At 42.2% G+C, this 13,966-nt stretch overlaps 1 protein-coding gene across 1 annotated transcript in view; it reads right to left on the bottom strand.

Moving 5' to 3' along the window:
* Nucleotides 1–2,224: 2,224 nt before the first annotated feature.
* The window catches only part of LOC149065859 (histamine H1 receptor-like), a 79,656-nt gene continuing 67,914 nt past the window's right edge, over nucleotides 2,225–13,966 (bottom strand). Inside the window, exons 2-5 of the mRNA XM_089253370.1 lie at nucleotides 11,224–11,708; nucleotides 7,103–7,898; nucleotides 4,596–4,948; nucleotides 2,225–4,484 (exon numbers count right to left, since the gene is read on the bottom strand). Of these exons, the coding sequence (XP_089109496.1) occupies nucleotides 3,983–4,484; nucleotides 4,596–4,948; nucleotides 7,103–7,898; nucleotides 11,224–11,708 (2,136 nt within the window). The 3' untranslated portion in view covers nucleotides 2,225–3,982. The remainder of the gene's footprint in view (nucleotides 4,485–4,595; nucleotides 4,949–7,102; nucleotides 7,899–11,223; nucleotides 11,709–13,966) is intronic.

Here is a 13,966-nt window from a genome sequence, read left to right as displayed (position 1 = left end):
AAAAAAAAGGAAGAAAGTTGAGAAGAAATGGATAAGATATTAATGGATTTCATTCACGTTCGTATCAATCACTCACAGAAATGAACCATCTAATGCTACCTGTCGAGTCTTGAAATGCGTGCGTACACGTTTTGCGGCTTAATATAGTTCCTCGATTAAGGGAGTGATTCATGACGACATGATAATCAAGAATATTTTTACTTTCTTGTTCAGATGGTTCATCCATTTTGTACTTTTTATCGACTCGATTTTAACTGGTCGATATTCTAGAACCTCTTGAAGAGAGTTAAAGATATTTATTATAGTTATTATGTACTTATATGCGCATTGTGAAGAATCAATCATGCAATCAAGTATTTGACTGGATTTTATCTTTGTAGATAAAATGAATTCCGTATTTTACATTGAACAAGATACGGCATAAGCAACACGGGGATTTATGTGTGTCTACGGTTTATTTGCTTCTGTATAGTGCCGATGATTTGAAGGTTTTTCGTGATACTTTTCGTTTCGCGAATAATGGTAAATAGAGGAAAGTAAAAGAAGAAGCAATGAAAGAATAATCAAAACTAGAGGAAAGTTCTAATTTTCATTAACAACCGTAAAACAAAATGAAGAAAGAAAATAATATTGAAAATTAGAAGAAAATAAAAGCAGACGAATGCTAAAAGCAATTGAAATTAGGAAAAAGTAAAAGAAGAAAGAAAAGAATGATTAAAATTAGAAGGAAGTAAAAGAAGAAAGGGAAGAACATTAAAAATTATAATAAAATAAAAAAAAAAACGAATGGAAAAGGTAATAAAAATTAGAAAAAGTAAAACAAAAATAGAAACGAAAATAATGAAAATGATAAGAAATTATAAGAAGAAAAAAATGGTAATACTATATAATATCATATATTAATACTACAAATGGTAATACAGTATTGATAACACAAAATGAAATAACTTTAAAGAAGAAGAAAGAAAAGAATAAAATGCGATAGAAGTAACAGATGAAAAGAATGATAAAAACTACAACAAAGTAGAAGAAGCAAGAAAATAATAATAAAAATTTGTAGAATGTGAAAGAAGCAGAACGAAAACAATATTAAAAATGAAAAGATAGTAAAAGAAAGAGAAAGAAATGAGTAATAAAAATTATAAGAGGAAAGAAAAGGAACAGGAAGAATCAGGATTGGGAAATGCAGGTTGAAGAAACTGGAAAACGCATGAAAATGCATACATAATGACCGCACGTAACTCACATTAATACTGTGATTGCATTTGGATAGTATTTACAAAAAAAACCCCGTATATATCCATAACTAACAAGTCATTATTTGACGTTTCCCACTCGTTATCGTTGAGATTCACGTTGAACGAGAAAACTTTCGTTCAATTTACACCAATTACTTAATAATTGCGGGGCCGAACAATAAATAAAAGATAAATGAACGAATTCACACTGGGAACGAGGATAACGAATATCTTCGAGCTGAAATTCAGTTCATTCCAAGACACTTACCACATGTAACTTTTCACACGCTGATTAAGAAATTTGTATGCTTATGGAAATATTTTCTCATTTTAAATCAACAGTTACTTTGACAAATTTGTTAGTAATAAGAGAGAGATAACAAAGGGGGAAAAAACAACAATATTTTTAATGTACGTCTTAAAATCCGAAGACTTTCGCAACATTTTTTTCTTTCTTGTCCATTATAAGTGATAATTAATACACGCTTTAAAAGACTTTGGAAGTTGATCCGCGGATGTCACACACACACTCACGCGGAGACACGAACATTACTTATTACAGTCATTTGCATTCCTTAATTGCAATGGCTTTTGAGAAAGAGGAAGAAAGGAATAGGGTATATATATATACTACGTCACACGCGGTAAAAGCCCGGAGACTAGTAGAATCTGGGTTTTGCCAAGGCGAGTTGGTTAAAGTGCAAAAAACGCTTGCGTAAACTTTCACCTCGCACATTTATTAATCAAGTCGAGGCCCGTTTTTAATGAATCACTTGAACATCATGAAATTGTCAGTTTTGGACGCTAATTAATTAACAATTATAATTATTTGATACTTATAATTAATTGATTACTAACTAATAAATGAATTCAACATCGTGAACTCTTATTATAATTACCGTGAATTAATTAGTTATTTTAATGTTAGCACTGAAGTCAAGTTTAGGCTTACTTGTACTCAAAGCCGATAGTTAGCGTCCGGACATATCCGGTCTCTGCCCCCCCCCCCGTACGCAGTAGCACGAACCGTGATGACAAAAAGTTTTACCAAGGTACTTGCAATTATTAATTAACTAATAAGCGTGATTCATTAGTTAATTTTAGTCAATTATGATTACTGATTGATTAATAACCGTCAGGAACGCTATCTAATCTATTAATTAATTAACGTAATTAATTAAAAGAATAATTCATTTATGAAAACCATTAACTACTCAATTAGCGTGAGAAGCTAACAAGTTCACGGTGGTCAATTGATTCAGTAAAAACGGGCTTTGACTCGGTAAAAGCCCGAAATCGAAACGTTCGCAAGTGTTTTTGGTACCAAATCACCTCGATAAAACCTAGGTCTTACCGATGAAACTTTGGTTTTACCAGTCTTTGGGCTTCTACCGTAATATATGTAAAGATCTTTTTTTCAATGCAAATTTTGTTTTCGATAACGATTAAAATATTAGCTTTGGAATCGTGAGCAATGAATTAGATCTAATTTGTTCTCGTTAAAACGTCCTGTGAGATATGAAACATAGTTTTAAATCTTCATGGTAGAAACATGACGTTATTATAGTAATATATTTGCGACTTCAGAGAGTGGGAGAGAGTGAGGAGAGGTATTCAGGCATGACATCATCATCGAGGAGAAAGAGAGATGAGCGAGAATATGAGATGAGAGCACCTGGAGTTTATTTCAAGTGAAGAGATGTTCATATCCTTCATTTTTTCAGCGTTGACGTGTTGCTCTGAAGAGTTATTGCCACTGGATGGTACCTGCGTTCGGGCAGTATAAGGGAATTTCAAGATGAGAAACATTTGGAGTTTGCTCCATGTTAATATGTTCTCACATTTCGTGTTTCAAACGCGATGAACTGATCGGTTACTGCTGACGAGTACATTCATGATGATGGGACAATGTCCGGCCATTGTGCGAGAGAGGATAGGGTGGGACGCATCTGGAGCTTGTTTCCATCGAACATATTCTCCTCTTTGGACTTTTTATCATTAGCGTGATGAGCTGAGAGAAGTATTGTTGCCATGAAAAAGATTCTTGTTTACGGAGCGCCGCCCGTCCATTGTTAGATAAAAAATAGGGTGGGACGCATGTGGAGCTCATTTTATCGGATATGTTCTCCTGTTTTGACTTTTTAGCGTTCGCATGATGAGCTGAAGAGATTCTCGATTATGGGGCTCCACCCAGCTGTTTTGAGAAAGAAATATGGGGTGAGACGCATGTGGAGCTCTCTTCATTTGAACATGTTCTCTTCCTTCGCGTTTTCCTCGTTTGCATGATGAGCTGATGTGTTATCGGCGTGGGATAAATTGTTGCTTATGTGACACCTTCCGGTTATTGAGAGGAAAAGTGTAATATCAAGGACATCTGGAGTATGTTTAATACGAGAATTTTGTGTTATTTTTCGTTGGCATAAGAAACTGCGCAACGGACCGATCCCTGTTGATAGGACTCCGCCACAGATATTTAGAAATGAATTCAAAATGAACAGCATCTGGAATTTTTTTGTTTGCCATATAGATTCATATCTTTGGGATTGCGTCCGGCTATTGTGAGCAGAAAAGCTGGATGGGATGCATCTGGAGTCCGTTTCATGAGAGAAAATTGTCTTGTTATCGTTATCATGACGAATTGAAGTGCCGTTACCACAGGACTGTGACTCGTTGATGGAACTTCGCACGGCGACTGAGAGAGAAATGTGATGAGAAAGAATTCCAGACGAAGATGGCTCTTTGTTTCATGCGAACATGTTCTCCTCCTTCGTCTTCTTAGCGTTTGCGTGATGAGCTGCGGGGTTGTTGCCACCGGACAGATTCCGGTTAATGGGATTCCGACCGGCCATCTTCCAGAAAGCCCTCTTGAAATTGGCGTTACACAGAGCGTATATTAGGGGGTTTACGGTAGAGTTCAGGTATCCGAGCCATATGGTGGCCGTGTGTATGTCGGCGCTGAGGCAGTCGTCGCAGCATGCCGTCACTATGAAGATTATTATGTACGGCAGCCAGCAGAGCACGAACGCTCCCATGATGACCCCGAGCTGCCTGGCGGCTTTTTTCTCTTGCCTCAGGCTGTGGGACCCCGAGGTTCCGCGCTTCGTGGACTTGCGGAGGTTCGACAAGAACCTCGTCGACGACCTCCTGAAACTTCCTTCGCTGGTGAGGCTGTTGGAACGGAAAATCTGCAGGGGTACTTGAAGGTGCGATGGTGCCGTGTTGTCCTTCTCGTTCAGAGAACTTTTCCTATGTATAGAAAAGAATCAGAAAAATTTAAAATACAACATATACCTCACCTCCTTTTGCAGTTACCACAGTTTGATGAACAATGATGTAATGACTAATAATTCACATTACCCGGAATGATGGTGAGAAGTTGGTGTAGAAGAGTCGGATAGAACGTCGGTGGCATTCGTTGACTTCCTCGTCTGTGTCGGTGTCGATTCCGCGTTGAGCGAATCGCATTCCTCGACGTGCGTTTCGAAGCTCACGAAGGGCATGTTGTTCTTGCTCCTCTTGCGCTTCTTGGCGAAGCAGTGGCAAGGCGAACACGCCTTTCTTCTCTTGTTGTTGTTCTGCTTCCTTCCTTTACCGAAGCACGATACGGAAGAGCCACGACGATTTTTGCTTGCGACGACGTCACTTCCCGTCGAGGAGACATCCGCTGCTATCGGCGCTGTCTTGCCGTTGGTTGCATTCCTATGCTTGAGCTGTACGAGCAACAAACAGACCATTTGAATGAGATTTTTTGATTTTTTTCAGACCAGAACGCATCAAGGAAAAAAAAGACTTTCTGGTTATTGGTATATACCGAGACAAACTCCGGAAGGAAACATCTCTTTCCTCTACTGCCGCCACTTGAACGGACCAGTTTCTGAAGTGGAAGGAGGCTAGAGAGTGTCTCTACTCAAGGGTACGCTACCGTGTGAGCTGTAAGGAAGTGTTATCAGGAAACGAAATCCGTGGAATGGAGTTTCTCTTATTACACTTGATCTGATAGCAAAAGAATCGGTGCTCGATTCCCGCCCGAGACTACAAATCTCTCTTTCCGAAGTTCGTCTCAGCATATAGAAAGTCTCTTTAGTTAAGACCATAGAATACTTCAAAATATGATTTTTGATCTAATTTTCCGTGGTCAGAAGAATAATTAATGAATAGCGCTTAATGGGGGGGGGGGGGGGAGCACAGCCTCAAAGCTGCTCGATTTGCTATTATATTTATGTTATGAATGAATTATTTTTCAAATTTACACTGTCGTTGGAACGAACGAGACATACTGTATCGAAGGCAAATTCGGGAACTTTGAGTTTAACATAAACTGAAGCCTTCCCTTTTCATTGACCGGGTTCTTATATTTCTTACGCATATTATAATGAAGAGAATTAACCCCTCTACTATCACGGACGAAATATTTCGTCCATACGCTAGTAGAGTAAAAATTCATTAGGGTTCTGTGTTCTTTTTTCCCCCTCTCTCCTCACCATCTGGAAGCTTTACTGAGGCCAAGAGTAAATGTAAAAACTCCGCATCACACCCTAATGCCTTATAGTGACGTCATTCAAATAATACATGATCAGGACAAAGAAAAAGATAAAAATAACCAATCTCTATATAGAGTGCCCGGCTCTCTCCAGCGCGGTCCAACCCCTCCGGGTAAATGGCTTACATCCCACCAGGGACAGAGCCTGGACTGCGACTGGCCTTTAAGTCTCTATATAGAAGAGGGAAGCTGGAAAAAATGCCGCTTTTTAATGAGTAAACACGCAATTTAAGCCACTAGCGCGCAATAATAATAAACCTGGGAGTGAGATGGAGGGAAAAATGTCCCCCCGCCACATATATACACACACAGAGGAAAAGGGAAATTATTTTTCCCCTCTGTGTGTAATAGCCTGTGTGCGTGTTACTGGAAGGGAAGAATGTTTTTTTCCTTCTCACACACTGCCGTGTGTTAATTTCCCTATGGGTTGCCTTTATTCCTTAAATGTGGCAAGTTTGCCACATTTTGGCGAGTTCTGAACAGGACTAATGCACTTTACATTCGAACGAGTGGGTTGCAACACTGTATGGAGACAACACACAGAACTGCCCAGAATCTATATCAAGAGAGCTCAATCTTTGGGAGAGTGCTGGCCACTTCACTAGTTTGGAAATGAGTCGCGGGCCACTTAATTAAGTGATCTGGGACTATACCGCAGGTCACTCAAGCAATGTGTAAATGTGCCACGGTCAGCTTAAGTGTCCTGGAGCTGTGCCACGAATCACTCAAGTGATCCATAAATATGTCTCGTGCCACTTAAGTGATCTGGGAATGTGCCGTGGGATACTTTAATACTCTGGAACAGCGGCGCAGGTCATTTTAGTCACCTGTAAATGTTCCGCGGACAACTTCAGTGCTCTGGAACTGTTCCGTGGTACTATCAAGCGATCTGGGAATGTGCCAGGGGCCACTTAAGTGATCTTAAAATGTACCTCAAGCCACTTGAGTGATCTGGAATTGTTCATCTTAATTGATTTGCTAATGTGTTGCGGGGCACTTCAGTGTTCTGCAACTGTGGCGTGCCGTAAATATGTCGCGTGTCCTTTAAGGTGATCTGTAAATGTGTTGTGGGTCACTTGTGACCTGAAAATGTGACTCGGGTCACTTGAGGGACCGTGCCGCAAGCCACTTAAGTTGGAAATGCACCAATGTTCAGTTCATATGCGACTTTGTTCATTTTTGCAAAATTAGAATTGAGGTCGCGGACCACATCAGATGACTGCGAGGGCAAGGTCACATTTGTGGTTCGCGGGCATAGGGTTGAGCACATATGATCTATATGATGCGCTGTTGGTGAACGAGATCAGAAAGAAGCGGTAATTACCTTAGTCGCTGCGTTATCACAATCTCTACAGAAAGGTCTGAGATCCTTCAGTATGACGCTCTGAGCTTTGTGCGTTGCGTCCACCGGGGGATGGTCGAGTCCTTGCGTTGAGCAGCGGGTCGCGAAGTTTTTTATCGTCTTCCCGCAGTTGTCGCACCGCCATATGAAGTCGGACTTCACGTCTCTTCCCACCGGTTCGGTACCGTACGGGCAATAACCGGTGTTCCCGCCGGCGCCGGCTTTCAGCGTGGCGTTCCCAGTGTAAGCACCATCGTGAGAGATGACTCCCGTCGAACAACTTTTGTTGCAGATCGTGCACAGGCCGTTCTTCCTGCGCGTCGAGTTAGCCTTGGACCGGTTGTGAGCGAACGGGAACGCCATCAGCATCCTGCCGGTCCTATTGCCTCTCGTCGATTTCTTCAAGCTCGAAGATTGATGGTTCCTGAAACGGAACCTCACGACTCTGGAAACCCCGTCGTTCACGTTGGTGGCTGCCGTCGTCGTCGTCGTCGTAGCAGCCGTTGCTGTACTTACTTGTTCACAGACGCGTGGTTGTTGCAGCGATTCCATCGACGGTCCACCGCTCGAACTAGATGGCGTCGACGCCTGGTAGTCGGTGAACCGGCTGCCGGGCGCCGTGTACCTGCTAGGTCGGGATTGCCCACAATCATCAGCGCCATCAGTTATCCTACCGGCAGTATCTTTGCTGATGAACTTGCCACTGACCGGCGGGGTTCGGCCACTTCGGCCTGCGCTGGAACCTCCTATATTACACTGCCCTATTTCGAACTGCGACCTGGAATAAGAGAGATAAACATAGTTGAAACTGGAAGCACCTACTGAATATACAGTTATCACTCTATAAGGCAGGGGTTCTTCACCTTTTCCCGACCGCGACCCGAAGCCAACAACAAGATCAGGTTCGCGGCCCATGGGACTGTTTGTTTTTTGAAATTAATGAAAACAGTGATGCAATGAGTGTATTTGTAATAGGACTGTGAGTTGATTTTTACGACACATCTCGGAAGTCCGTGCGAATCAATTTTCGCTGGTGACCAATAGCTCAAGAAACCTTGGCTGTAAGTGGATTTATATGATCCATCTCGGAAGTCCCTGTGACCCAAGTTTGGGTCGCGACACATACAGTAGGTTAAGAACTCTGACTCACAGGGGAATACCTGAACCGATCTCGAGTAGACCATAAACCCGTCAACTGGAAGATTCGAGGTACTCTTTCTCTCCGCCAAACGGCGCTACCAAAGGAACAGAAAAAATTTCAAAACGTAAGAGATTGAGGAGAAATGAAAGCGGCTAATAACGTCGGTGACGTGATCACCGAAAATATTGATAATGCTGTTGGCAAATGCCACTTTCTCTGTAAAAGACAAAAGTGCAATAAAGTAAACTTCTCTACAGGGGCAATGCATCTAGGAATGAATTTCATTGGACAATTACAGTTTTTTTGCGACGAATAAATACTTTAAAGCACATTTTCTGATTGCACTAACAACGCAAATTTAGAAAAGATGCCAACAACAGAATAAATTTGGTTGCACATGATAACAATGTTGCCTCTCAATATAATTATAATCCGTCAGTAACGATATTTTTTCTATGCCAACAGAATATCGTTATATCGAGGCTTCACAGACTTATCTCCGGTACTTCAAAAAAAGATATCCAAATTTGTTGCCAAAAGCCTGTTCGCGAAGCGGTTAATAGTAGATTTTGCTTAGCCACACCCCCAAAACCAGTTTTTGAGCAGCGGAATTCTGCGCAGTTCCAGTGGTTTGGAACCGGCTTTCTAGAGCTACCGCCGAGCTTACGCATGTTCTTATATCTCGTATACTTTTCAGTATTGGTAGAGATTGCAACATAAATAAAAAACCATCGAAAGCGATGGAAAATGATCAACTTTCCATTTAAATTTGGCGAGTTAATCTGAATTTACCGCCAATAACAGGAGGAAGTAAAAGAGAGAGGAAAGAGACTACATATGTTATATGCTGGGATGGGTCGGAGAGAAAAGTTTCGATATACTCTTGCACAATTGAAACTTTTCCGTGTCTTCATCCATCACCTCCTAGAGATAGAAGGCCTCCGCATTCTGCTTGCTACGTCAGTAAGTAGTCTATTTTCCCTCAGAATATTCAGGGAAAAACAATGCCCTGCTCGTACCAGTATCAATGTTGTGAGAAAAAGAAATGATCGAGCACAGAATTGGCGATTTCTATGCCCCACATCCAATCACTATGCGGCTTTTGTGAGGCAATCAGGAAGATTCGACGCCAAATAAGAAGAAACGAAATAGGATGCTGTGTTTCAAAATGTGGCAAACTTGCTTGGTAGTCTGAATGACGTTTGTGGCAAACATGCAGAGGCCTTCTATCTGTAGAAGGTGATGCTTCATCCCATCCCCGCGTAGCCGCTCATGTACTCTTTCCCCTCTTTTTACCTCCTCCTGTTCTTGGGGGGAAATACGGGAGCGTTCCGGAAAGTGCTTTCGGGACAGCACATCTACAAACAAAAAAAATCGGAATGCTCCGAAAAACTGGGATATATATTGTTAGCCTATGTAAAGGGGGTCACCAATAAATTTTTTGGTAACGTTTCATAAAGCTTGGGAGCCAAAACTCTTTAACATACTGATGTTGCCAGAATTATTCTAGTTTTGCATTCTTGTTAATGCTGCCACCTGCCTTCTACACTTATAACTAAAAATTGGCAAATGTCTGAATTTTCCTGTTATGAAAGTATGATGTTGAAGGTATACCTGCTCTCTGCGGAGAGACTTCTGGTCTACAAAGCTTTTTTATTCCATTTCGGAGGTTCATCCTTTTCCAAGATGTTCGCACAGCTACGCCGCACCTGCACTTCGTCTATATTCCTCTGCGGAACTTCTAACGAATTGATACATGTTGGGATGTACGTGTAGGTGTTGTGAACTTAACGTGAAGTTTGTTAGCGTGTAATACTTGCTATGTGTAGCGCTGCCATCTGCCATCAATCTTTCGAACTACCAGTGAAGTGTAATGATTGAATAATTTGTAGTAGCAATACCGTTGTAGGCCTGTTGCTCTCTTCGGAGACAGTTTTTGAAGGGGAGATTGGCTAGAATTCGCGCCTCGAATTTGAGAACTGAGGGTATTCGGATTGGAGGACGATGGAATACAAACGAGCATGAACATACATGAACAGAAGCGTGAAATTCCCGGTCTGCGTCTATCTGAACAAAAGCACGTAAAAATATGAAGAAATATTTCAGAATCGCCAATACTGAAATATCCTCATCTGAATGATGTCGTTGAAAGTTTGTGTGTGTGTTGGTTAGCCTGAGTATAACTTTTCTGGTACCAGGCAACATGAGAATGTTTTGGCGGAAGTCCTGTGTGTACTCCTCCTACACCATGTAAACATTACTATGACGTAGTTTCTAACGGATTGGTGCACGTTGGAGAGGGTTATGCGTGTATATGTGTAGTCCTAACGCATTTATGATGCCAAAGTCATGTTTGTTTCTTTTAAAGCGTCGCCATCTGTCTTCAGTATTACAAGTTAAATTGGCAGGTGCTTGAATTTTCGTGTTGAGGAGCAAATTTTTTTTTCAGGAGGTGGTTTCAAAGAATGCGGGAGTTCATTTGTGCTACCTAGGACCGTGCAATTCGAAATACATTATGTAGAGAGTAGAGCACTGGTTCCCAACCTGAGCCATATGGCTCCCTTGCCGTCATAGGGTAACGTGAGGGTTCCGAACAAAACGAGGGGGGGGAGAGCAGTACAGTACAGTTGCTCATCCAGGTACGGGTCGGAAGCCTCAAGTGCAGATGGAGCCTCGTGATAATGATATGCCGTTAACATTTTCGATCTTGATCATGTAGATTTGAGATTACAGAGAGAGAGAGAGAGGTGGTGGAGAGGGGGGGGGGGCAGAGAGAGGGAGAGTGAGTGAGTGAGTGAGTGAGAGAGAGAGAGGGAGAGAGAGAGAGAGAGAGTCTGGTCCAGGTCTCAAGTGACCAACCTGTCAAAGAAATTTTTCGACAATTCATTGGAACAGGTAGGTTTTGCTTGAGAGGCCAGATCATTGGATCTCACGAGGAAATGTCATTTTGGTGCATACAGACCTTTTCTTGATCTCCAGATAAATCTTCATGTAGACCCCGATCATGAGCAAAAGCGGCACGTAGAAGTTGGCCGTCGACGTCGTAACCTTGAACAGGACGTTGTCGGCGAACTCCGTCTCGCAGACGTTCTCCGGCTGCTTCCTGAGCCCGCCTTCGTTCGCCCAGAGATGCCAACCGATGATCGGTAATATCCACAGGCTGGACAAGATCCACACGACGCCTATCATGAGCAGGGCTCTCTTCTTCGTCCTCTTGCGCATGTACTTGAGCGGGCTCCTCACCGACCAGTACCTGTCCAGGCTCAGGATCAGCAGGTTGAGGATAGAAGACGTGCTGGCCGTGTAGTCGGCCGAGAGCCAGATCTGACAGACGACGAGACCGAACGGCCAGTCTCCCATGAGCACGTAGGTTGAGCTTATGGGCATCACGAAGAGGCCCACTGTCAGGTCGGCTATCGCCAAGCTCATTATGAACATGTTGCTCACCTGCAGGAAGAAAAAAACAAAACAAATCTATTCAGAAAAAAAAATGAAATCGCCAAATTATTCATTCTGTATCACCTGCAGAAAATCGGTACTTTTTCAGCTAAAGGGGTGGGGGGAGCCCAGTTCCACCAGTTCAATATTAGAGAGCAAAAGCCAAATATGGTAACCCGTGGTAACACGTCACGTATTTCTAGGGTTTCCATTACTGTTTAGGGGCCGGTGAAGTATTACGTCATCATCGATGGGGGGGGAGGTTGTTTCCGATTTGCTGACTTTTGATGACAAGGGGGGGGGGGAAGGGGAGGGGTTTGGATAATGCTTACGTCATCAACCACCCTTTATGAAAATATTCCCCTTTATGATATATGAGTTGGATTCAGAGGGGCAGAGTTGATGACGAAATTTTGCTGACAAGGAGGGGGAAGGAGGGGGGTCAGCGTTTTGCTGACAAGAAGGGGAGGGGGTCAAAAATGGCTAAAAATTTGCTTACGTAATAATTGAACGGCCCTTATGCAGTTTTTGTGCCAACAGAGCATTCATCGTACTCAGAATACAAATACAAATACAACGCCACAACAGGCAAAATGTCCAATGAGGTGGCTGAGAATGCTTGGTCATGTTTATAATTCGTTGTCACAAGCGTGGAAGATATGGACAATGTTTTGTTGCCATGACATTGATATGGAAGTATGTATGATGGCGTTGAGAGACCAATCATGAATCCATCTTTCCAGCGTGGTCCAACCCCCTTGGGGTAAAAGGCTTATATCCCTCTTAAGACAGAGCCTGGATCACGTCTGGTCTTACAGTTATGAATGCACGAATGTAATGAGCGTTAGAATTTAGCTTTCATTCAAAACATTTAGTGTAAACCATAAGTATTCTTATGGGCATTGTATAATATTTCATCATGTATGTATATATATATTGTTTGTAATTGCATTTTTAATTGGGGTTGCTGTATTTTTCAAATATATGACCGGAGTTGGTGTATGGCAAATTAGTAGTACAGTCGAATCCCGTTATGACGAACTCCAAGAGACCGGAGAAGTTGCTTCGTTATAACGAAATTTCGTTACAAAGGTTTTTGCATTGTGCTTATGTAAACATATCTGGGGGATTATAGAAAAGTGTTCGTTAAAATGAGATTTTTGCTATAAGGGTATTCGTTAAAACGGGATTCGACTGTATTAGTTCGAGGCATAAAAATATCGAAATTCCCAACGACCCGCTTCGCAATTCCACACGCATTAATTGAAGTGATAGCCATACACTAAAACAGCATTTCCTGCGTGATTCAGAACGAAAAAACACTGCAACATAAGAGAAATTTACCTCTGCCTCTGCGGAGAACCGAACCCATGCCCGGACGAGGGCGTTCCAACACACTATAGAAGCTGATAGAATGTTTCTTTCTTTGTAGCATATATACACGCCTAACAGTACCGTGTGATGGACGATAACAGCAATCAGCCAATTGCTCGAAATGACGTCGAGATGGCGATATATATATGAAGATGTCCCCTATTAGTGGTTGTCTTCTATTACCCGTCATTAGCTGATTGCTGTCATCGCTCATCGCACCGATATATACGATCCAAGGAAGAAATTTTATATTCGTTTCTATAGCGGAGTGGTAGCTCACTCATGGTTCGTGGTTCCCGAGAGCGTGGGTTCGAGTCCCGCAGAGACAGAGGTGAATTTTCTTTGAAAAAAGAAATCAGCATCAACAGTAAGTTTTCTGTATTTTTGTGTTTATCTAAGTATCGCGTTGAAGGTCTGCCCACTCTCTATGGAGGATTCTTTTTTTTAAAGATAGGAGACCGGTTTCATTCGCCTTTCGGAGTTTGTTTCAACTTCACGTCGCTCAATGTCGATGCTGATATGACTGCAGAGACCTTGGGAGCAACACCGTATTATTATTGTCATCGTTTCCAACTCGGTAATGTCATTTTGAATGTGATGCCTGAATATTGTCCCCACAAGAGGGCAGCACTACATACGAACAATTCGGTAGATATTAGTCGCGTCAACGTTGATTAATTTTCCGGCAGTTTTCGTAGTTTCATGAATTTACGAGAAAACGCTGAAAACATTACATTCGAAGCTAAAAGAGAACGTTTATTATGACGCCAACTCCTTCCCCCCATGACTTTGTAGACGTTTTTGAGGGGGGGGGGGAAATTGAAAGCGATTTTCTCGCCCCCATTCCGCCCGCAAAATAAGTTTTCGCCAAAACACAGCCTCATCGACCACCC

This window comes from Pholcus phalangioides, unplaced genomic scaffold (genome assembly GCF_987345545.1).
Source record: "Pholcus phalangioides strain wild (caught in Gottingen) unplaced genomic scaffold, Ppha-v1.0 ptg000037l_1, whole genome shotgun sequence".
In the NCBI taxonomy this organism is placed as follows: domain Eukaryota; kingdom Metazoa; phylum Arthropoda; class Arachnida; order Araneae; family Pholcidae; genus Pholcus; species Pholcus phalangioides.
The sequence above is the reverse complement of the archived record's forward strand: the minus strand, read 5'-3'. Positions and strand labels throughout refer to the sequence as shown.